We start from the raw sequence: 26,476 nt of genomic DNA, 5'->3' as shown, positions 1-26,476 counted from the left end.
AAGGATTAAAAAAAAAAAAAACAGAACACTAAAAACATATGTTATCTAGAAGTGAAATGGCATGAAAACAGGGCTAAACTGACACTTCTGAATAAAATCACAACAGCTGAAAACTGCTTGTAAATTTAATATCTTCCACGTCACAGCAAACGCAAATATGACGAGATTAATTTTTGCCTCTGGTTGCTTAATATTCTTCTTTTTAAAGTAGCACATCACTGGTAAAGTTCAGCAATTTTACATGCAAACAGACTTAGCGGTGTAAATTTTGTGAAGAAAGAAGTGCTGTTATTGGCTGGGATATTTGAAAACCCATTCCCAAAATGCAGGTACAGAATTCAAACTGTATTTTTGAGATTTCCATTGCTCATAGGTACTAGTGAAACGCATGCATGCAAAGTCTAGAAACAATGTAAAAGTCTGTTGAATAAGCCAACAAATGAATATCCATTCCCACTGACAGGATGACCATCTGGGTCTCTAAAAACCTTAGTTCTACTCCTAGAGCTAACATTTGCCTACTTCATACCTACATGACCACTTGTTTCACACTAGCTCTGTCACTTCATGCTTTTCTGCCATTTCCCTCCAACATTTGTTTCTTCTGGTTTATGTGGTTTGTCAACAAATGACAGGGACTTCATATCACTGCATGCAAGTATGCTTTGATTAATTCAACAGGGACCGAACGTCATTCAGTTTTACTAAATTATATTTGTATACCAACAAAGAATTATTGTTATTAACTAAAGAAGGTATCATTTAATCAGCTTTCTGAAACCTATGTGCTACGACAAGGAGAGACAGCTGAAAAGTGAAATTTTCAAAAAGTAAAGTCTTTAAAACATTACAAAAAAAATGTTCCTGCCATTTAAAAAAGCTGGAATAAAGCCAGAATAGATGGTGAATATAATTCTGATCTTCAGTATCTGGATTAGTGCCTGTAAACTCCCTATCAATAATGTGAAAACCTTGGTGAATGTTTCATGCCCTCACATTATGTCTGAGGAAGAACTTTTCAGACTCCATTATGTCCGCCATGAACTTGATCTTTCACCTCTAGTGAAAACCCTCTTATAGCTGTAATTCTAAAGTTAATGATGAGAGATTTCATTTGCTTTCCAAGCACAGATAAAACCTTTTTGAAATACACTCTCACTGCCATGACCTTGGTCTATGACTTAAGAGTTCACCACATGTAATAATTTACTTTGCCCCATGGGGCTCATTGAGATTTTCTTTTAAAAGGTTTTGGATATGCAGTTGGAGCTGAAATACTCACACTTATGTATCAAAGTATATATCCCTCTATGCACTACAGATATTTTGCAATAGTATCAACAAATTAAATGAATTTAGATCATTACAAAATATAACACTGCACTAAAAAAGTTTAGCTAAGCAAAGCCATTCACACACTAAGAACTTGCCATTTAGGGCATTCTGCCGCAATGATCTTTCTAGAAGAGAGTTTCTCAGGATTTCAAAATTTCATGGAAGAAGTTATATATGTAAATTGGAAAATTAATTCAGGGATATATTGTTGCTCTGGACTTACCAGCTCAAAAATAATTCAGCTCAAGGATAGTAGGGTGTTGTTGTTGTTGTTGTTGTTGTTGTTGTTGTTATGTGCCACATAATTACTTAATTTCTAGTAATTGCTATGTTAGACTACAGCCACTGTGCAGCTGCTGACTTCTTTGCTAACAGTCTGCTAGCTGCTTTGTTTGCTCATGTATTTCTTACTAAACATTCCTTTATTATTAAAAATAAATGAAGTCAGAACTACTGTATTCGCCTTAACATAAGGCAAGTTTGTCTGTTCCCCCATACCTCCAAGAAAATTCCTCCAGAAATAACATTTGCCTTAAATTCAAGCATTGCCTTATAGCCTTGGTCAAAAAGTACATAGCTACCGCCTGCCAGTGTTAAGTGCGTATTGATGAATGATAAAATATCGCCAAGCATGATCACGGCTCCTACTGCTTCACACTTAGCCTCTGCCTTGTGATGTCCTGCGAGTAGCCASCCAGCGGGCGCCAACTCCCTGGGGATGCGTCCGGGGGCCTGAGGCAGAGCAGGCTTTGGAGACAAACAGCATGGGCTTTGAGAGGTCAGGCTCTGGATGGCAAGGGGACACGAAATGCCAGGGAAGCAAAGGGTTGGGAACCTGGTTTGTGGAGGGGATGTGGATGGTGAGATACTGAATGAGTTGGCATAAATCATATTTAATGCTAAAACTTCCTCTCCCCTACCACACAGACAAATAATCAGGCATCATTGTGCTTCCAGGATGCTCTATAGTAGAGTGAATGTGCTAGTTCTCTTTGCAATTCTTCTGCTCCTCAAAATTTCATAAATGCTACCATCTTCTTGTAGGGACTTCCCACGTAAGCACAGAGATTTAACTTCTGCTACAGCTACTCTGAATGGTGCTGTTTTCCCTTCATCCTTGTTAATTTAGAGGTGTGAGTGGAAGCAGTGGATCTTATACAGAAAAGGCATTATGCACAGGAAAACACCTGCAAAAATACTAGCTGAGCAAGAAAGCACCCTGCTGTGGGGACCCTAACCCTGACAAAGGATTTCCAGGAGGCATGTGACTTCTCTTCAACATCATCTCCAGAAACAGTTTGCCAACAGCTTGACATTTTCAGATTTCTTAGTAAGGCCAATATTTTCAGGAACTGGAGCCTGAAGTAATGATTTTAAAATCAGGGAAAATTCGCTGCTCTACTGCTCTCCACAATATTTGCCAAATGCTCTAACAACAACAGCAACAATATCAAACTGGCAATACTTCTCAAACACCCTCTCTTCTCTATAAAATCATTAAAACAAGTTTGGGACTAGTTTTTATTTTTATATAAAGGAATCTAGAAATTTTTTGCCTGTTCATGTAAATGAGGTTTTGCTCTGTTTTTCTTAACATGCATTGAATGCAAACATTTGATGATCTAAAAGAATGATAAAACCCTCAGTATGTCCTTTCATAATCATAATGACAAAAAAAAGGAGAACAAAATTTTATTTCTTTGCAAAAGGAAAAGATTTAAAGACAATAGTAATATTAACCGAATGCGCTGCTTCATTTTTTACAAGCTCAATTTTTGCAAGTCAGAAATTAATCTTGCATGCCCAAAATAAGGGAAATAAAATAAAACCCATAAAATACTGAATTTACAAGCTTGTTTTCTTTCCCATATTGTATTATTAGCCAATCAGCAAATACATTCATTCATGCCAGCTAAAAACATACTTGCATAGAAACAACAAAAACTTTCCCAAGTGAAATACTCTTAAATTTCTATTTTAACAGGCTAATAATAAATTTAAGAGAGAAAGGAGAAACAGTGTAACATCTCTTTATAAGCCAGTGTTCAGAATCTGTACACTTCAAGAATGATAATGCTATCCTTGACTAAATCCACTAAAGATATTCCTAAAGGGCATTTTGTCTTCTCAATAGACTTGTTTAATTTCTTCAACTTATTCTGTAATGAACTGCAAGCAGTAAAATGTAAAAGATAGTCTTTAGCTTTCAACATGTTAGCAATGTTCTATATATTATTATTCAAGTGTTCTTTTTAGAAAGAAATACTGAATTAATGCCATTTCTGTCAAACGAATGCTGTTGTATATTAACTTTTGCTGGTTTTATAAATACATTTTTTCATTCACAACCACAAAGCTGGGGCCACCAACAGCCATGATGAACCATTTGCACTAGTACCCTTTTCATGCAGGAGGGTCCAGGTCCACAGAGACAGATAACGAACAGGGTCAAAGGAATGTTCTTATTGCTCACGGGAGAAAACAAACCATCCACAAGCAAGAGATGAAGCTGTATAATTTCTGTTCTGCTGTAATGGTGGTTTAACATTAACCTTAACGTACGCAATAATTAAACTTTATGCCTAACATTAAATGAAGACTAATACTAAAATCAGTGTTTACTTTGTAAGCCAAAAGGTGAGGTAAAGCAGAACCAGAACACAACATGTCACTGGGATTCAGCAAACAGCAGCACTACTCAGCCAAAAGAAAAACATTAGAAAATTACCTCTACACTACGAATGCAGCCATCGTGCAAGCATTCAATGGAATTAAGATCGCATAAGACACTTCCACTGCAAATAAATCAATTATAACTTTTTGAAGCCATCATCTTTAGTATGATTATTTCCAGTCCTCATTGCTATCCAAAAGATGACCTTTCCTTTGAAAGACTGTACAAAAATAATTCAGCCATTCCTGAGGAAGGGAGAGCAAATAACACACTTCCCTTGTTAATAAAATTCCTGCAGCCTCCTTTTTAAACAGCCATAAAGATTAAACAACAGTGGGTACGGAAGCTGAATTTTAGCAGGGTAACAAACCTCACTCTCTATAAATATTTTAAATAAAAACTTTACAGATTTGTTTAGACTGTTAAAAATGCTTGCTTTGCATAGGTAACGCATTTCACATACCACTCCTTGCTAAATAAAGGAAGCTCTTGCCTCCTATACTTTCACACTGAATTAACCTGCATGCAGACCAAGGCAAATAAAGAAAACCACCTTGCTTTAAAAGAAAGTAATTTTTGTCAAGTGTGAGAGCAAGATCCTTCTCCTGTCCTGGCATCTTTATGTCACAAACAGCTTTAAGGGTCACTGAATGTCTCATAGCAGATGAAAACATGATGTTCCCAGTCAAGCACTGCAGAACAGGGACAGCCAGGCCTCTGAAGACGCTCTTACAAAGTCAGGTCTAGGACAGTCGGGCAAACCCAGTCATTAAAAACATAAGTCTATGAAGACTCCAAGTGGTTTCCAGCCACAGCTCAGGCAGTTTGGCATAATTTAAACAGGCTTCTATGACTTTCTAGATTATGGCAGAGCTGCCACAACCACCCCAGATTTGAGAAGGCCAAACATGCATAGGCTGCAACTTCTGTGTTGTATGTCCTACAGTAAATAGCACCGTGCACTTAAGAGATTTATTACCTTTTCTTGCATTTCTCATCTCTTTGCTCTACACAGCCTTTGCCTATAGCCTCAAACTTAGTCTGTGTGCTCAGTGGGACAAAGATTTTCTTCCATTGCACAAAGGGATTGAGACAGGGTCCTCATAGTGATGGGGAGGAGGGGAGAGTGGGAACCTAGATTTGTTGGTTTTACATTCACAAGAACAGAAAGCATAAAATACACCCCCAGCAATTCATGACAATTTAAAAAAAAGTCTCTCCCGCAGATTCCCAGAAGTGTAGGAGGGGGGCTTTTTCCACTGAACACCATATGATCCATGTGAATAGATATACTGGCAACCAGCGACAAAATTAAATCTTTCATCACATGTCTAATTCAAGCACTGATACCTGAGGGTAGTAAATGAGCTGCTTTTCAAAGCCATTGAGAGTCTAAAACTTTCTACAAACTGAATTCAGGAGTTTGGCGATGAAGTGCTCTAACAGGGGGATTTCAGAAGTCTCACTACTGATCTAAATTTGCTTACGCTGAATTAAGGGCAGTGTTGAATGCTCTTGAAAATCTCCCTTCCATTCTGCACTGTTTTAATAGTGGATCTGTATTAGAACCACTAGCAACAAAGGAAAGGAGAACAGTGAGAAAGAAAGAAAATAGAAGGTTCCACGATTGCTTTAGGTTATATAAGATTTGAGAAGGTCAGTGATGAACTCTAGAGATATCTAATGGAGCTATGTGACTGGGACACATTATAGTGATGAAATTCATATTGTAAGTAATAATTCGGGATACTCCTCTGCATTGATGGATACAAAATGCACTCACCACTCAGGGAAGAAAAAACCCCTAAGTGTCAATAAATAGTTCAATAAAAACCATCTGCTCAAAGCACAGTAATGATAAAAGAAAAGTAAACTCTTAGGATACATAAAAAATTAGACTGTAATACTAGAATACAGTCAGTGAATTTAATAGCACAACAGCTCCTGTGTACATACACAGCTTATGCTTACAGTTATTTCTTTATATTTGTACATGTGCAGTGCAGACGTTTTCTCAAAATTTGTCCTCTGACACCTACATTTTCCAGACACTTCAGTGTAGTATCTAAGGGCAGAACTAATTACAGTTTCATCTAGAAGTACTTAATCTGTGTGGGGAGACAAAAGTTATTACTTTGGAAATAAAAAAAATTTTTCATTACAGGCTTTTTCCTTTTACAATGTGAAATTTAAAAACAATAGAGCAAAATTACTTACCCTTTCATAAACAAAACCTAAAAAGTATCTATTAATAGTTTAAGTGTAATTTGGAAATCAAATTATGGATAACACTACTGCAAACTTTAACTTCTATTCAGAGAAAAAAGAACTATATCAGGGAAGACAGCTAAACACAATGACACGTATAGTTTATTTGAAGATCTTAATCTCGTTTCATAATATTCATGTGTTACCTTTTCAGGTTAAACACTCCTGGTACAGTGTGCATCAGAGTATGAATCACAAACCATTAGACCTCGGAGTTTTTTTTTAAATTCATTTTGTTTTTAAAAGGTTAATGTGCATATATACACAGTTCAAAGAACTCTTCTGATATTTTTAGAAAAATCAATATCTTTCCTGTGACTTTACAGTAGTGTTAGGGTTCACTTTTTTATTTTTACTTACCCGCCCCCCCCCACACACACACAGAAGAATTTTCCATCGTTTACTTGTCAGTAAGAACTCCAATGCTCTTTAAAATACCCCTTAAAACTATTGCATGTTACTTGTTGCTAAAATGTTACTATTCTCCCTTGATTCTTTTCCACAAAGGCTGGTTGTGTTCCTTTCAAATTTATATTTAGGTTCTGTTCTACATCTGCTTCAAAAAACAAATCTAAACAAAAATATCAGTATTAGAACTCTTGTCAAATATCTTCAGAAATACTTTTCTAGCTTCCTTCATTATTTTCTTTTTTATATTTCAAAACCTTCTGTCTTGCATCTAGAACACCTTATTTTACAAAAGGCCTAACATCCCTATGGAAGTTGCAAAAAATAAAACATCAGCTTGAGCAAGAGATTTTGTACAAGCTACAGTTTAACTGAACAAAAAAATTCAATGGTTTTGTTGTATGAGATAAAATAGCCGAAGTATTTTTCAATAACATGAACTGTCTGCCACGATTTATCTGTACAATTCCATCACAGCTCTTTCCTGTTATGTTACACTTTTCAAAAATATGTCATTAAGCTGCCATAAAAGTCATCTCAAAATGTTTTTCTCCCAAACTGATAATAGACTTATAGATCTAATTTTCAACTTCTTTTCTTCATTACTTTGATTCTTAAGGAGAGTATGACATTTGCTGTCTGAATACTTTGTAGTAATATCTGGCATCTCTACAGCATTTCTGTCTGAGGATCTCCGAGCTTTGAACATGTTTGCCTTTAAGCACCTTGAAATGCCGATGTATTTATTTGTCTCCCTTTTGCAGAGATGGATATAGTTAGAAGCAGACTTTTAAAGATATGGGACTTATAATTTCATTGAAAAGCTACAAGACTTTTTGAAAAAAAAATACATAGAACAGCTTTTTGTGCTGTCAGACATTAAAATTCCGACCCTTCTTGGCTCAACAAGAGCTAAGAACAAAAGTCAGGCCTTCTACTTTTTATAGCAGTTTTTGTAACTAGAGGGACTGTCCTCTTCTTTATCAAGAGACTTCATAAACGTTACTGATGACAGAAACAGCTATGTAATTGAGAAAACATCACCAAATTAAATATTAGATGATTTCTCATGGTGATCCCTCCTAGGTTTTTTGCCTACATATGAATTGCTTTTTGTTCACACAGGCTTAACATTTATGAAATTAAATTCAATGTTGTACTTGAAAGCTAGCTTTTCTGATGGACTAAATGCATTTGCAATAAAAGCTGGGAATGGGCAATTTTAGAAAGTTGCTTGCAGGGTTAATGAAAGTAGCATCCTACAGAAGGAGATCACAGGAAGAGTGCAGGAAATCAGGGAGAAGAAGAAAAAATAGGGGAAAGAAAGAAGAGTTGAAAGAGAGCTGACAGAACAATCCATGCATCATATAGAGACCAGGGAGATGAGTCAAGGAAATATAACACGGGTCACAGAGTAAACAGGTATGAATTTGTAGCCCTATCAGGCAAGTTGTTTTTCTGCTCATCACAGCAAGAACAGCTACTCCCACAGCAGTAGAAGAAAGAGCAGCCATTAATAACTTTCCTCTCCTCCAAAAGCCAAGGTTTTCAAGAACACAAAGGGGTATTCTCCCCCTCCACACACACACACACACACACACACACACACACACAGCTCTCCTTTGCCAGCAGCTCTCTGTAGAATAATACCAGCTCCCAGCTAGTCTGTCCAAAGACCTGCCCCTGCAATTCAGAAATTTTAGTCTCCACCAGCTCTTCCTCCAATACCCACTGGTACATATCTTATAAAGCCTCATATCAGACATTTCCAAAACATGGAAATGGTACTACTGGTAGTATATAAGCTATTCTGAAGTGGTTCAGAAAGACTGTCTCGAACAGTTACACACCTCTGCTGCTGCTACTGCTATCTGTGGTGATAGTTGAGGAAAAGAGATTTGGAAAGCCTGTCTTAAGTCTCCTGTAACAATCAGTACTGAAAGTGAATCAGTCATTCTGTTATTTTCTTTGCAGCTAGAATCTTTTGCTCTCCCACTCTAATGCCAACATCGGATTTCTCCTCCCTTGATTACAGCAAAAATTCTAATACATCTATAAAATCTGATACTGGTTTTCAGTCTGATTATCTCTTTGCTGTCCTTCCGTAAAGTTACAGAGATTCCCCCACCCCCAAAACCCCTATGACTTTTGAAGAAGTCTCTTTCCAGTTCCCTTAAACAAGCCACCCAAACACTTACATATCAAAGCTAACTGAAGACATTAATTTGCACCTTCAAACACCAAAAGGCTTGGAAGACTCTTTAACCAAATATTAACATCTCCCCACCATACTGCCACTAGCCACAACTAATCAAAAGTGCTAACAGGCAAAACTGCCTCTCCTTAAAAATGGAAGGATACTGCTGACAGAGGGCTTCCAATAAAGATTTATCTTCCCTGGAATGCTCCAACCATCAAAATCTGCCACATCAAAACAGTCCCAGCCTCTTCACCTTCCAGGCATTCTACAAAACTCATCTATGCACATGAATAATGTAAATGGCTAAAGTGGTAGAGTTTGGAAGGTGTCCCTGACAGTTGCTAAGACTAGAAATTTTAAAGCTGTATAGCATCACAGAGTTAGTGATCAAATGATGTGAGGGAAGAAAGATGATGTATTTTTGCTTTGGAAAATTTTACATTTGCACTCCCCAGCAACTCTTGAGCTGCTGTATTCTTTAATGTGTATCAAGAGGACTAAGAGCTTAGATGAACTTCTTTATGAAACACTCTTTAGACCAATAGGAAAAATAAAGAAATATCAGTAGATTGTATACTTGCTATTAAACACGGACAGTTAACAAATAATAATGAAGGTTTTCAGTTTACCTGAGTTTGTACTCACAATCCCAGAACATTAACACAGTTTAATTAGAATTCTTAGTATCAGCTTTTGTGGCCATACCTTCCTGAGTCAACAAAAGTAGATCTTCTATTTTGTGCCCTCTGGCACATACTATTTAAAAAAAATAGATCCTTTTAAGATTAACAAAAACATATTCTTTTTACCACCTCATAACCAATTTTCCAAATGATATGCAGCAAAATGCCCAGCTATCCCAGCAACCTTTAACGATGTTGACTCTCTCTTTAAGCACTTGAGCAAATATTTAATCACCTTTTCCCAGAATAAAAAAAATACAGCTCTTAGATAAGGCTCTGCAGTATGTATCTTTAAACACTTCACAGAGAAGTTGCTCTTATCCATTACTGCTAACCCCAGAGACGCAGTACCCCACTCAATTTTACCCAACAGGTTAATGACAGAACTGCAAATAGAATCCAAGTCTCCTCAGCCCCAGGTAAGCACTTCATCTACTACGCCACACTGCCTGATATTTCCTTGAGAATTACCTAAGTCCAAACTGAGATTTAGTCGCTTCTATTTAAATAAGGAAAATCTAAAATGCTCTATACCACCATAATATAGTCAACCACCATGGTTACCATCTGCTATATTTCAAGAAATCCAAAGAGGCCTTCAGAGCATTTATTCAGGGTGTGCCTGTACTTCACAGCAGCAGGACACTTCTCAGACTAATTAGCTCATGTGGAGCTCCCTCACTATATTGCTTCTGAGCTAGCTCATTTATCTCCATATTACACTATGCAGTGTAGCTACACCCTCAGACAATTCCGTTTTTTCCAGGTAAGGGAAACAAACTTGATGAAGCAATAGCAGTTTGAAAGAGATCATTACCAACAAATGCTACCACTGTACAACCACTTCTATTTCCAGCTCACTTCCACATTTAAATACCTCTTCATATATCAGAACTGATTTCAATTAGAACAGGAAAAAAAATGCACTGTACTGCTCATGTCAGAAACAGAAAGACAGCAACAACAGTTTAGATTAAATTTGGTGAGGAGATAGAAGGCTCTCCTCTAGCATCAAGGATATGATTTGCTGCTCTTCAGAAGATCAATTAACAATAGTCTGAATGCGAGAGAAGTATCAGACTCCAAAAATCTGTTTGCACTGGAAACTTGCTCAAGTTTGCCACACACTTTGTCCACACTGAACACGTTTAAAGGGATGTTTCTCTCTTGCATACCTTTCTAAAGCCTCCCAATTCCCAAGACCTAATTCCTGATTCACTCTGTCTCTGCTGCCAGCATCTATCTGTGAAAACCACTAACAAGGTATGCGCTTTTATGTTCCTTCAATACAGGTCCAGTACAGATGAATTAAAGCTTACTTTGCCAGGGACATATGTAGTTACTTACACAAGCGTCATATGGTAGTGTCAGGTTTTCAGCTGGGGTATGATATACACACACACCCTCACCATGTTAAAAGAATATTTCCACATAGAACAAAACTCTAATTGTCAAGAAACTGAAGTATTYCTCTCTCCCCTGCACACAAACGCTTTATGATAGTCTCTCCAACTAACCCATTACACCCTAATTTTTCCAGAGGATCTTTACCTCATTCCAAGGATAGGACAGGTAGTACTAACACTGAATGACCACTCATTCAATACCTCACTTTATCGCTGCTGTTCAATATGTGGCATCTTGGTATAATTTACAGTGCCTAGATCTAGAATCAGAATGAGAAAATTTCTCATTTCTCCATTGCTCATTGTTATGAACCTGAATCATTTCCTAATACTAATTAATTCACTTTGCAGCACCTCCATCAGGCAATTTTATAATCCCTGTTTTCACACAGCAAACAGAGACAGTGATGTGCATCAAGATTGCCCATAATTAGGGATGCTTGTCTTGAGATGCCTCAGGTCTCTCATCAGAGGACAAAGCAATTAAGCAGCACTTTGTCAGTACAAAGTACAATTTCAATCTATTTGAGTGCTATCATGTGTTTTCAAAGCTGACATAAATCAGTCCCAAGAGTCTGAACTCAGAAAATGAGAAGTACACAACTAATGCCTATTTAAAAAAAATGTGGTTGAAGTGACTCACCCGACCTCACACAGGAGCTCTGTGGCTGAATTAAGATTTGTCTCTAATCCTCCAGCATAGTTCCCCAACAGCCCTTGCTTTAAAACCAATTTCTTCTAGTGTTTTCCTCTCTCTTCCTCACATTTCATCCAGTTTCTGCAGTCAAGGGGAAGCAGATCTAAAGGGAACAGCCTCATTAACTATCACACCTGGATTCATTTCCTAAACACTGTTCCTGAAGTATCAGGTATCTTGAGGAGAAAGAAACAATCTTAAATGACATTGGCACATGCTATCTTAAGGCAGACACTTAAGGTGACCAAACTGAATTTGCACAGAAAACTTCAATTCTGACATTTCTTTCCTTTGAGAACTTTGCATTATGTCACTGTCAGAGCACTCCAAGTTCCCAGAATTTTAATTTCCTGCAGTTTCAAATAACAATATAATATTTAAATTAATTTTTGTATGTTCATTGTCTCACTTGTTGCATTTGCAGCCTCTAGTTTGGGGAACTCCTGCAATAAGGCCTCCTAATATTAAATACTGTCCAGATAACCACTGCAAGGGTAATCCTTCCCCGAAAAAGCTAATAGTCTATGAGATAACCATTACACCGCATGGAATATCATAGGGTTAGTGAAATACTGTGCAGCAACAAGCAGAGCACCAGTCTCTCTCTACCTGCCACCTCAGTAAACTGAGCTTCTGTCAGCTTGACTAATGCCAGAAGATTAACACATCAGTAATTTAACACCAACACAATACCCAAGCTTTAATTCTAAAAGGTTGTTTTTCTTCTTGTTGGGGTTTTGGGGTTTTTTTGTTTGTTTTTCTTTGTTTGTTTTTACAAATCACAGTAGCATCATGCTGCAGTCAATGTTTTGCCACACAACTTCATCATAAATAATAATTTTTTGAAATTGTGTAAAAAAAAAAAAAAAGGGGGGGAGGGGGGTCATTAAAGATCAAAACTAAAACTCACCTCATTTCCACCAACAGCTTTGGTTAAAATTACAGCAGAAGACACAGGAGGTGGCATGCAGCCTACTGTCTGCAAGCTGCAAACAACAAAAAGAAATGTTATGTTCCTTACATCATGCAAACACTCTACAACCTAAAAATCTTAAAATACCAAATAGCTGAGCAGAAAAAATTATTTTGTCATCTGTGCAACCTAATCAGTTTGTGTTGTGGTTACAGCCCAGCACCAGCAGGCAGGATTTCTATGCTATCTCTTACCAAGCACCACACTGAACAGTCTTATCACCATCARAAACCCAAACACTTAGTCTTTCTGATTGTTTTCCCACCTGTAGAACTGTATCTACCATTCACAAAGATACTATGTGTCCTGATGCAGTTAAGTTTGTAGTGTGTTAACATACCTGTGTCTATGTGGAGAAAAATACATATATATAAGGATGCAAACTTATTTTCTTACAAAGGCTGTTAGGCGATGAAAACATGGACTGTTAAGAAGCAAAAGGGTGGGAAGGACCATGTGCATTATTTTACATTCCCACTGTACTTGTTTTTTTAGTCAATAGCTAATAGAAATCATAATTAAGCTTTTTATTTACTGAACATTAAGAGGCCATCCAATATTTTATTTTTATGCACATTTTCGCTTCTTGGTAATATCATCTGACTTCTATTTATCAAAACATCAACAGCTTTCTCCTGCATTTTAAAAGTCTAAAATGTATAATTATTATCTGTCATTTCTTCTGTTGTTTGTCCATCAAGGTTAACAATGTATATAATAAGGGCTGTTGCAAAGCGAGAACAAAAAAAATTGTGTGAGCTTTCTTTTGTTTTTAAATATGGTCCACAAAAAGCCATTATTACAAAACAGAGTTGTATCAAATACACAGTTGGAAACCACAAAGAACATAGTGCAACAAATCCCAATGAACTTTGGGGCTAAGTAAAATAGGTCTTCTGAAGCAAAAACTGCATTGAGTTGGAAGGAACAGTAAGACAGGAAATAAAACAAGCTGTGGATTCTCAAAAAGCAAGGACTCTATGTATGTTTTCAAGTATCGGAGTTTGACACCGTATCCCTGTTCAGGGCAAGTACTGGTGGTGAACTACTTTGCATTTGTAATTCCACCCTGAAGGAACATTGTGTTTAAAAAAAAGCTATAGTAACAACAACAACAACAACAAAGTTATTAAATCCAATAGGAATTGGATTTAACAGCAATAGGGAGCATATTACAGTGCAATTGAAATGCTGCAAGTATACGAAAAGCTTAAATAGCAGAAACAGATAAATGACAAGAAAGATGTTCACTTTGTCAGCTACAGATACTGTAGAAAAGGAAAAAGGCAACCAATATGCACATTATATGGATCCAATCACACGAAGTGCCAAGCATCGCCTTGGAATTGCTTAGTGCCTTTAGCTTAAGGACAAGTCTCTGGAAGCAGGGAGCTGTCAGTGCCTAGCAGGATAAGCTCATTTTGAAAAGAAAAGATACGGGAAAAAGAAATAGTGAAAACCAGGAAGCACATGGCGATTCTGATGTCCATCCCCTACATCAGTTGTGACATTACATCTCTTCTACAATGGTCTCTTCACAGTTAGCTCCTGGAACTCCTCACCTGCACTAATAAAGGATGGATAAGTTCAAAGTTATCAAGAGAGGTATGAAATGTTAACAAGCACATTCATCTCCGTTGAAAGGGATTTTCCACACTTTAAGAAGAGAAAGGTTTAATAAACAAGATCCACGTGAAATTTAAAATGATACATTTGGAATGAAAAAAATCACCATCAAGAGATAGTTCTAAATATCCTTCATAGAAAAATATTAATCTACAGAAAATATGATATATGCTAAATGAAAATGGTTTTAATCACATGTGTATCAGAGCATGCATATAAATAGCCTGTCAAATTTTTTTTTCTTACTTTATTGTCAACTACATGCAACACAATAGCAACATGCAAACTCCTCTAATGGCCAGCAACAGACTACTACAGACAACAATCAATAAGCTGAAATGTTCCATTTGTTCAGGCAGTGCTATACGCATTAATATCATGGGACCTGCTCAAGGGCCATAAACAATACCTGTTCTGTTGATATAGTACAGACAACTGAATAGTAATAGGCTCCAAAGTCACATATGTAACTACCAAAGCTCTATCTTGTGCTAGATCCTTACCAACTACACTGTAAATGCCATATGCTAACAGTGGCAGAAGTGAACCCATGCAAACATTATATAAGCTGCTTCAAGTTCCTTTCCAAAGGAATCCCTTCAATACAAAACCTAGTCAGATAACAAAAAATTAATGACAAAGTCACTTCCGGCAAATGTCAGTTTCTCCCCTATTTTATGTATTTCAAAAATATTGCAAAACAAAACCTCCTAATATGATCCCAGGCAGAGGCAAAAAAGCCTACAGCACCACAGAGACACATATGAAGAGCTGGTAACATCTGAATTTGCCTCTAAAATAACATTTACGGCAAAAGAGATGGTTATAGAGGATGAGAGAATCTACCATTCATGAATTAAATCCTGAAAGCAAGGCAGGAAATTAACTGTGGGCTTGACCATGTCCTTTAGGCATAGCCTTGGGTAGACAGTAGCAAAGAACTACAGTCCCCAGGGGAGCTGTCCTGTCAAAAGGAAGCCGAATATCTTTGGGAGCATGTGCCTATTTTTCCAGGCCTTTGTGAGGACTATCAATTAGCTCCTGCTCCAAGTTGCGTTAAATGCATGTGATGAGGAGGAAGCTTTGCCAAACTCCATCTTGTCACTCCATGCCCTCAGTAGGCTACTTCAGTGGTTTGAGGGAGTAATAACTACAACTGTGGGGCACTCGGGTGAAATTCCGATTAGACAGAGTGCACAAGGCACAGGCAGTTCCTCGCATCCTCTTTCCACTCCACTTTTGTGTACCTGTATATGGACGTGTGAGAAAATGTGGACATTTTCTACTTTAAAATGAGTTATCCTAGAATTTAAACTCATTTTATAGCTGGTTCTTGTGGCTGCTTTTTAAAGACAGAGCTCAGTAGCTTCTCCTCCCACAGAGCATTGGAGGTACTGTTCCCACCAAGCTTCCCTTGCAGTGGATGCCTTCAGTCCCACGCAGTGGCTGCTGGCCTGTGCAATGTCCTAAACAACAATCTTTATCAAGAAAGCACTGTTACAAAATAAACTTTCATTAAACTTCCCTATTGGACCATTCTTTGAATGAAGTCGCCATACTACAGAGTTACAATAATAAAAATAAAACATGGCCAGAACAGAAATAGTACTCAAGGAACAAGTGCTTGCAAGGCAGCTTGAAGCATATAGAAGTCTGTTAGCTCACTAGTGAAACACAGCCACTATGCCATGAAAAATGAGGCCATTTTAGGATGTTTAGAGAGTCACACATACACATGTATGTTACACACACATATGTAGTTTCACATGTATATGTATATACATAAACACATATATCTGTGCACGTAATTGAGAACGTGCCCCTTAAATATTAAGAACCAAGGTGGCGTAAGAGGCATAAGTGAAAGAAGGAATGAGAAGTGCTGTAAAGAATGAAAAGCATCAAAATTCCTTGCACTTCATACTTCAGGAAGAGACTGACATGGATTAGGAGGAATTTGGCTCACTATTAAAAATCCTGTCTGTGTCCTGGCTGAGAAAACAAAACAAAACAACTTTTGCAGTGATTTTACTTTATAAATAATAACCTTTACTATGAATCACCAAATGGAAGTGAACATTGTTTCACTGCCTTATTTACTTGATGTATTGATACTGTTAATCAAAACAGTGCTAACTTCTGGATGATTTTCATCTCGGATTTCACCCTCTTGATATCATTTGGACAACCTCACACTTGGTGGAACGCCTGGAAAAGCCTCTCAAAAACAAAACAAAATGCTCTCTTAGATTTAAGCTTTGTAAACATCTAAACATGAGCAGCTTTATCATTAAGCTTTTAAGACAGGGAATTATCCCCAGGCAACATTTCACCAAGCACTAAGAAAACCAGTACAGATTCTTTAAGCAATTTTCTAAAATCATTTATTTTTATGCTTGAACGTTCCAGCCTAGCTGCATGGCTCTAGATATTTATCTTTGATCTGAAAAAATGTTATTCTTTGGATTTTTCATAGCACCTATCACCACTGTCAACACAACTTTGGAAGCACACATTGGCAGAGTACACCCAAGTATTTAAAACATTGTTTTCATGGTAACATAGCTTCTGCTCATTTCTAAGTTCTCCTCCTACAAAAGCTTTATTCTCCTTTTTTTTCCCCCCTCTACAACTTAGCTAGGCAGGAATGCTGTACTCCAATCTGGACACATGCAAGAGATGCTCAATACAGACTGTTTAAAAACAAAACAGAATATCAATACATGACATACGCAATATGTATTCACAGACATATGTTTCTCTTCAGCAACCATTTTCTTTCCCCCCCCTCCTCCTCAAGACCTAGCACAGCAGCTTCAGCTGCCCGTTGTGAAATAGAAAGCAGACCTGTTGCAAGCTCCCTACATATGAAACTAACTGACAAGACTCTCTAAAAATGAGACCAGGTTCCTGAAAGCATAATCTTGTGTACTGTGTTTTCAATAGCAAAGTGCTGAAGCACAAAAACAAACAACAAAATCTGTTCACAATATAACTCATAAAATACACATTGCAGGATGAGCAGTCCTTTAAAAAGATAGTTACAAATATATTTCAGTCTATTATGTTTAAACATACCCTTTCAAAAGCCATTCATTTATAGGTGTGATTGATAATAGCTGAAGAAAGAGCCAGATTGCTGTTGGGAAGAACACAAGTGTAAAAATCTGGACAAAAAGGTGTAGTTTCACATGCATCAAAGCACTTGTCAGCTCCTGCAAGAGAAAAAGAAGAGAGGAAGCTGCAGTCATAACAGCTGAAGTAAGATCATATTTGTGCTTTAAAACTAGGATCATCTTTATAACACAAAGAGAGCRCATGTCAAAAAGGCACCTTCAGGGATCATCTGTTCTCCTCTTTAATAACCATGTACATCCAGACAACATAAAAGCTCTGTCTGCTCCTGGGCTTTTCTCCAAAACAATTGTCCACCACTTCAATACTAGCGTAGCTCTTATAATGGTAGCTTTTCGGCAGGCAGCCTTAGAACTGTGTCACTGCTTCAACACCTGTGTTAACTATGCTGACAGCCTGTTTACTTTATTGACTGCTAATATCAAGAGGAAGGGGAACTTGCATTGCCCATGTGATTTAAATTTTCCTTAAAGAGAGCCACAAAGTGTAATTCTCCTTTATACCAGAAGAAAGAGATCTTTATGTTACAAGGAGTCATCATCCAGGGTTTGGGTTGTTGGGGATTTTTTTCATGAAAGGATAACAAAGTAATCGAGTGGCAGATTTTGATCTTTATTGTATTAGGAGACTTTAAAAATATTACTGTATGTCACAATTGCCAACAGAGAGCTCACATATAGAAAGAAATAAGACTGTTGAAGAAGAGCAAAGAAACAATATCAAGACTGTAACAAGCTAACAGCTAAGCCATAAAATTCAGAGAAATAAGGTGCAAAATGCAGTCAGAGACTGAAAAAATAAATAAAATTTTGCTGTTACACAGTACCTTTCATCAAAAGAAGAGCACTCTAGAGAGGTGATCAAGTATCATTATGCAATGTGCTCTTCAGTTAGCTACGTCTCCATTTCTGTTGTGGGGGCACTTCAAGAATCTTTTACATAGCTTTTGAGTGCAAGGGAGAAGCCTTATACATTTCAGCTCATTTCAACTCCCATTGACTGAGAAGGAAAACCCTTTTCCCTTTCTCTCAAGATAACTTGCACCCTTTCAGTTGCACTGTAGACTTGAAAAAAAACACTAATGTCACTTTTATTCAAAACCTAATTTGTTAGGATTCTCAAGCTATCTTAGGTCTGATATTCCAAATGCATTAAAAAAAAAAAACACAGAACAAGACAAAAAGCGTATTTCATTGTATAGTGACACAGCAGTAGGTCTTCAAATGCCACCCTTTTTCAGCTTTGAGACAGCTAAACATTTATAAACATGAACAAATACTTTTTTTTCAACCATCCAAATGCAATATGATGCAATTAAACATCTAGAAGTATAAGCAATTAAGTATCATGCCCTTGTTATTTTATTTCTTTTACTAAAATTATCTCCCAAATTTGGGTTTGGGGAAAAAACCTGGCATGAAAAACTATGCATCTGTTCACACCCTAATCTCAGAAAGTTACACAAAACAAGGACTTCAGATGAACATCTTGACACAGTTTAACGAAAAAAGCACCATTACGTTCAGTTCTTGGTTAACTGAATGAAACAACAAATTTGGGACAGGAAGGGGTTGTTTGTTTTTTAAAGAAAACTCTCAGGCAGGCTAGTTTCAGCCTACACAAAAAAAAAAAAAAAATAGGCCATCACACAAAACTGTCACAGTACCTATGGAGCTGCCAATGGCTTCACTGTAGTACTGTTACATTTTTCCTCAAAGAAAGCAAAAATAAAATGTCTAGTAGTAAAAACATCTTGTGTGAGAAGAAAAGGTACCTAGAAATACCTATATAAAGTAGATTTTTAAATATAAATAATGCTTTGATTTTTCTCAGTTGTAAGCGACTCCTTCAGCACAGCTGCAAATTCCTTATTCTTTCCTGTCAAGTCTTTGAAGTCCTCTCCAGTCCCAGCCTTCCTAGTGGACCAATCTATGATGACAGTCTAGGCAATGTCACACATTCCCAAGTGTGGACAATGCAACCAAAGGCATTATACAAAACATTCCATTCCCTGTTTCAGTATTGTACAGTTGTTGCCCACTTTCCCTTTTAATTTGTTATTTTTACAACAACGGAAAACACCTTAAAACATGTAATTTGAAGGAAACTGTTTTTGTCTTGGTTTTTACTTTTAAAATTATCATAGGGATAGGTCGGTTACAGGACCCAGTGAGCAAGGAGGGTGCTAACAGCACAGGCAACTTAGTGCCTGGAGACATGCTGTGTAACAAGTCTTTGCAGACCTAAACTACCAGTCTTTAAAATGTCTCTAGCAATCAACTTTAAAATAGTTATTCCTTAGACTGCATTAACACAGATCAAACACTAATGCAAACAGCCTTCACCCTCTTAAGTACTCTACAAGGGCTTGCCTCAAAATATCTCAGTTACTAGAATCCTCAAAAAGAGCAGAAATCTCAGAGATTATGCCAACTACGATTCAGTTTCTTCACACCAAGTAGAATAGGTTATCTTGTCTTCCCCAGTATTTTAGACTCTTCAGAAAGCTTCTGCAAGTTTCTCTCTGGTCAGTGTGAGTCCCTATTACCTTCCATTCACACTAAGATGGTTGTAGCTGGACTCCTCTGGCAAATGCAAACACAGAGCAACAGTGTTTTCAGTGGTTTGCCGGATACCTCATTTAAATGGAGAGCTCAAGTATGTTGTCTGATTTCTTGGGGCCTACAGTAGGACTTTCTTCAAAAAAAGCAAGCTATCCAGTCACCAAAAACTGAAAGGGCATCAGAGTAAGGTGCAGTCAAACGTTCTTGTGATTCCTGGCCACAAACTGTTTTTATCGATGTAGGAGCACCACAATTATCCTTAGTTTTGAAAATGTAACAAGGCTGTGCACAGACTAGCTCTCCCTGAAAGCTGTCAATTATTTTGTAAAATGCTTTCTAAATGYATGTTAAAAAATCTTTTTCTGAGCATGTGTTTTCACAGCAGATAAAACCGGAAATGTAATCTTAAAAGAGCATCAGCTATTTCTAATTTTATCAGATCCTCGTCTTCAAGGGATACACATTCAGTTAAATCTTATGCAACATCTTTTCATAAAGCACACTGAATATATTAATTCAAATGAAATTAGTGTTATCTAAGTTAAAACAGTAGACACATAGACTGTCCAGAACTAATTAAGATAAAAGCAGAAACAACTCATTTTGCAACTCAGTAAGAAGATACATTTACTGATGAATAATACTAACTTTAGATTGTGCCTTATGCTTCTCAAAACACTAAAGGATGTATTTTAAAAAAGAAAGAAAGAAAGAAATTAAAACATACCCCAAAGCATTTTAATAATATCATGACCTAGTCTCCTAACATTTCAGGACAGTTTTTATTATACATTTTAGAAAGTAACAGTACTAGGACTAATTGCAGAAATGTTTTTTTTCCTCTTTATCTTCTACCCCCATGGCAGAAATGCAAGAAGAGCTGCCTGATGAAATACAGAGCTAGATACACACTACCAGTACTAACTGTCATTTCTAAAGCAATCTGAGAGCAGTTAGCTGGACATGCAGCTCCTGCAAAGACTTCATTTACATTTATATATATATATATATATATGCGCATTCCTTTCAGAACCACACATGAAAGAAAGTTATACAAGTTCAAAGTGGGGCATGACAAGTTGCCAGGAACTTGTCAATCATACCACCTTAACTGGAGAAAGTCAGACAGAGATACAGTAGCATCGGGAATCTAGCCAAGATTCTGATTACGCTACAGATTTCATTCGCATTCACAGAAGCTTTACAAATCTGAAGTTTGAAGGATTCAAATTACTAAAACGAAAAGAAGTTTTTAATTTTTTCTTCTGCATGCAAAGATTCTTAACACTGAATGCAGAAAATTCCACTAGTGCCACTCAGGTTCTGTGTTTTGGGTCCTCTATGGAAAACTCCAGTGCCTGTTTGCATTAGGATGGATTACTGTCCCAGTGAAACAGATAAATTGACATGGCTCTTTCTGCTTCCACATATGACCACAACACTCTAAACAGCTGCTACAGGATTGACTAGAATTATTCACTTCACTTATACTGTATGCAGGCAGAGCTAGAGGCACTCATGTCAGAATTGCCTGCCTGCAGACACAGAAAGAGAGGACTAGCATCAACTCAAACACAGCCTCCATTTGAAGCATTATCATCATAATCATGATACAAGTACAGAAATTAACTTTTCTTTTCAATGCATACTGTCCAACTCCCACTGATACTTTGCCCAGAAGATACTGTAATACTGGACAATATCATGATGCTTTTTTTGGCATTAGTTTCAAGAAACATACAAATGACAAGTTAACACAGCCAACAGAGTAAAAGAAACCAAGAAACTAGACTAGCAAAGAAATGCAGCATTTCCCTTCAGTTCTGGCTACTCAGCAAGAGCAGGTACCCCTTCTTCTCTTCTTGGCACGCAGCAATCACTTCCTTCTCCCTCCCCACTTTATGCTTCACTAAGAGGTTTTCCCCTTCATCTCCTTTTACTCCCGGATGGCTGTTCTTTGAAAAATGAAAGAGACATAAAATTAGAAAAAAGTCCCAGTGTCTGTGATATGCACTGGAGTGTAGGAATTTCAAGTCCACCTGTCCACAAGAGGCAGGTAAATCTTACAGGGAAAGATTGCTAAGACTTTGTACCAGTGTATTGGCTTTGCATCTACAGAAGAATCCTTTTGTGTTGATACTAGCTGCTATCCTGTGCCTACCCAATGTGATAACTTAAAGTCACTAGATCTTCATCAGCATGAATCTGGTAGCGACTAGCCTACAGAGTCTTACTTAGGGAGCACGCTGGCAGGACGTGTGAAAGAGAGAGACACTGAGATCTCATGTTTTCTTCATGTCTTACAGATGCATGGAGAGTCCATTTAGCCTCTCTATGCCTAGTTCCCTGTGAAGTTCTACCCTAGATTCACACAGTTTTCTAGCTTGTATCTAAACTGAGCAGTGGGGTAACATCACGGAAACCAACATGCAGAATGGGTGGGGAAAGAGGGGTGCTAGCGTGCTCCTGAGTCTCACCCTGATTGGGGCGCATCTGAGGTGCAATTCCAGTCTCTCACACTCAAAAATGCATTCAGCACTTCCATTTAGTCAAAGCTCTGCAATCTCAACAATGCCACTGTGGATGGGCGAACTTCCCTTACACCCTCCTCATCACCTCCGCTGCCTTATGAAGAATTTTCTGAAATAAAGAAAGGGTTGTTCTATAAAAGTCTAGTTTTAATCTTCTTTTGTTAGCCATTCTCACAACAACAACAGCCTAGCAATTAAATATTCCAATTACATTCAAATTTGATCAAAAGCAACACAACTTGTCAAACAAAACAAGAATGAAGCAATTAGAAATTACAATACCTCAGTTTTTAATGAGAGTCCACTGTTAAAGAATATAGCTGAAACAGCAATGTAAGTTATGGTAATTTCTGGTTTCAAGGGTCCTAAAAAATATAGACACAAAGAACAAAGTGAACTACAGTCAAAGTGATAATGATATGCATATACTATATCAAAGTAAATGAGAGTATTTAGAAGAGTATCTGTAGAAAATCTAATCATTACAGTCTGTTTTAGAAGAGTAGGGTTTACTATTAAGTTATAGAAATTAGTGCTACTTATTTTTAAATAAAAACAAACCAGTGAGTGGAGAGAGAGGTATGATGCCCTAAAGATTGGGCTTATGTGATTACAGGCCATTAGGAACTACAGGGTAAATTCTGTAAATGTGAAAAAGGGAAAGTTTCCAGAGCTTTCCTCCATCTTCAGAGTATCCCCATAACATTAGTCAAATTCAAAGCATATGCTCAAATGAAAATAGCAGCTGCTCCCTCCATACAGGCATCTACATCATTCACATATCTACCTCTCACCTCTCCCCCCCTCCCCCAATACACACACCTGTCTAGCTGCCTGCACAAGGAAAACCAAATTGTATTCCCCAAGGAATTCGTTGCAAGGTACAATTCTGCATAATCCACCCACAATGAGACTGTGGTGGAATAGTTCATTAGAGCCCTAGTGTAACACCTTCCAGACACATTGGTGCAGTAAGATCAGTGTGGGCAGATGCTTGCATCTCCAGGGGTTCCACTATATTAAAGGCTTATGTTTGTATACATTGATATACCTTTTTCAAGGACATGAAAAATCAAATACTTCTTATACTCCTATAAAAATGATGAATTTCCTTAATACTCTCTACCTTTGGAGACCACCAAATGCCAAAAGTATACATTCATTTTTTTCATAACCATCCAACCAGATATTAAAAGAAAATATTAACAGTGTACTTAGGACCAAACTAATATCTGAACTCTGCAAGTGAGACAAATTAAAATGCAACTTTTTTTTTCTAATTCATATTTTATTTAGTGACAATAAGTTGTCATGGGCAAAACTGCAGCAGCAAACAGGCCAGCCTTTACTCAGTACTCCAGAAAAGAAGCTCCTTTCTTCTGTATTAGATGAATGATACATTGATGGTCACACAGCACCAAGGTCAACGATCCTTAAATTAGAGGGATTTGATCGTACACTGAGTCTACTCAAATTTGCATCTCCAGTCATTCAAAACAAAATCCTACTCTCAGAGAGGGTTTTGTTGATGAGACACTAAAAGCCACACTAAAGAGACACACTAGTGAGACAAACTAAATGCAAACACAAAAAAACAAAACAACCTATATGAAACACTATGTAAAACTAAGGTTACCAAGCAAAAGTTAAAGTTGCAACAAAACACAGAGCTAGTTGCACAGTTTTATGGCATATTATCTGAATGACCAGGGAGGAAAAAAAAAAAAAAAAAGATCAGAAAAGTGCTGTGTGTGTGTTTATGCGTGCAGACGTATGTGCGGGCCCACACACTAGACAGACAGTCAATTGGCCAGTTAGTCTAAGATAAGGATTCTACTAGGACCCAACTCTTCTATCATACAGTTTTTCACTGAGCTACCTGAACTCTTACACAGGGGTAAAACTTGGCCACTACAGTATTTACACTTTCATGCAGCACAGGGCACTTCTGTCAGGCAAACAGATCTGCTTCAACTCTCCTGCAAGAGACTGATCAGGAAAACTATCTTCACAAATGAACTAAACAGATTCACTCATCAAATAGGAAAACACACAAAAAGGGGCTTGACTTGCACCCTGAAGGCAGTCAGAATAGCAGAGATCTTTGCTATTTGTGGCACACTGTTCCACTGGTACGGATATTGGACCATTCAGCGAGGCCCTGCAAATTGCAGTGTGATTTTCTCAGCTGGAAGATTAAAAACTTTAAGGTTTTTTCATATGCTGATATTTCTTCCCACCCCCTTTCCTTCTGGTTTTAAAATGAGCAGGGAGGTAGCATAGATTCAGGAAAGGGATACTGCTATAGGGAACATGCGCTTGCAAGTCTCAAGCAATGCTTACATGCTTTTTCAAACAAGCTGTCCCAGGAACAATGCCACATCAATGCTTGACATCTCTTTGCAGTAGAAGAATTAAACTGAAACCCTCCATTATAAAATGCAGGAAGTAAACTGAGAAAAAATTAGATAATGCTTTAGTTTAAAAGATCTCCCACAAAACTGGTAACAATTAGCTTGACAATCAAAACAAAAAGGGACAAACTAGCTGATGTTATAAAATTACAGTTGTCTTTAAGGTCTGCTAAACATACAGGCCCAGACGCTACAGGAAGCTCCATATGGGTGGCCCTGCACACCTATGCAGAACAGCACACTGATGTTAGAAGGGATCCTTGCACAGCAGGAATTTGCCTACCCTGAACTCCATGAAGCACTGGAGTCTTAGTTGCCACAGCAAGTGTTCAGAACCATTTTTAAAACATTCTTTTTTTCCAGATCCTAAGGGGGGAAAAAAAAAAGTTGGCTCCTCAGTGTGAAGCTGTCTATCCTCAAACTTAGCTCTGTTAAGAAAAAAAACAACTATGCGTGTAAAAGTACAGTCAGAGTCTTCCTCCCCTCCCATAACATGAAATTGCTAAAAGAATTCTGCTAAAGTATTTTACATTCCTTTTCTTAAATCTTCACAGATCAAACATGAAAAAAAAAACAACTATAAAAGTTCATTTGGTTTTGAAAAGTTTGGGATATTTGAAACTGAAGTGACAACGGAAACGAAGCAACAGATATTGCCAGCATCTTTTCTTAAAGATATGCTGTTTATTTTAAAATAATGCTGGGTATTTCATCAGCTTGTTACCACAAACCTAAGATTCCATTTAGTAGAAGATGACAGATCTTTCTCCTGGCTTGCTTACTTTATGTTTTTGACCCCATTTTGCATAGACTCATTTTTTTTTACCCTTTCCCCCATCTTTTGCGTGGAGGTAAAAGAGAGCAGGAAAAAAAATCTTTAAAAAAAGAAATGTATTATTGTAAAACAAAGAAATCATCTGGCTTACATTTAGCACCTGAGATTGCTTTTAACACAGTATGTTTTAAGCTATGCCTCTCAAGAGGATCACAGATGGAAGACATTCATATGCTGAACTCCGATAACTTTATCCCCTTCTTAGAGATTCTTGAATTTATTGCTTAGTTAGGAGGATTACCTTCAAAGTAAGTTGTTATTTAGTTTTCATTACAATTAATCCACAAAGAGTAGGATATTATTCAAGACACTTGTACAGTGCCTATCAAAAATGCATATAGGAATTCAGCTTAAAACATTTCTTGGGTACTTGAGAAATAGTGAACGATTAACAAGCAAGGAGGCAAACTGCTAGAGATGCAGGGATTACGGGAGGGCCCGGTGTACCAGACTGCCCCGCAAACCCATACGCTCTCTCTGGGGAACCTCTTGCAACTCGAGTTTCAAAGTTATTAAGTGGATGCCCTGGAAACTTGAGGAGGGAGGCCAGGAGTACCCTCCCGTGCGCCAGTGCCCCCGGCAGCCCGGCCACCGGCACCCCCAGCCCGGGCTCCCCAGACCTCTCCCCGCTCCCAGCCGTGCCGCCGGCGCCGGGAGAGCCCAGGCCAGCCCGCAGCGCCCCGCCACGGGGCAGCGCGCCGCCACGGGGCAGCGCCGACCCGGCCCG

The 26,476-nt window shown here is 37.7% G+C and overlaps 1 protein-coding gene across 1 annotated transcript in view; it reads right to left on the bottom strand.

Moving 5' to 3' along the window:
- Positions 1-26,476, bottom strand: part of SLC10A7 (solute carrier family 10 member 7) — a 174,570-nt gene that overhangs the window by 129,481 nt on the left and 18,613 nt on the right. Inside the window, exons 3-5 of the mRNA XM_026087539.1 lie at positions 22,783-22,865; positions 17,349-17,485; positions 12,582-12,657 (exon numbers count right to left, since the gene is read on the bottom strand). Coding sequence (XP_025943324.1) covers positions 12,582-12,657; positions 17,349-17,485; positions 22,783-22,865 — 296 coding nt within the window. The remainder of the gene's footprint in view (positions 1-12,581; positions 12,658-17,348; positions 17,486-22,782; positions 22,866-26,476) is intronic.

Source organism: Apteryx rowi, unplaced genomic scaffold (genome assembly GCF_003343035.1).
Source record: "Apteryx rowi isolate R43461 unplaced genomic scaffold, aptRow1 scaffold_72, whole genome shotgun sequence".
Classification (NCBI taxonomy): domain Eukaryota; kingdom Metazoa; phylum Chordata; class Aves; order Apterygiformes; family Apterygidae; genus Apteryx; species Apteryx rowi.
Note: the sequence above shows the minus strand (reverse complement) of the source record. Positions and strands in the feature narration are given on the sequence as shown.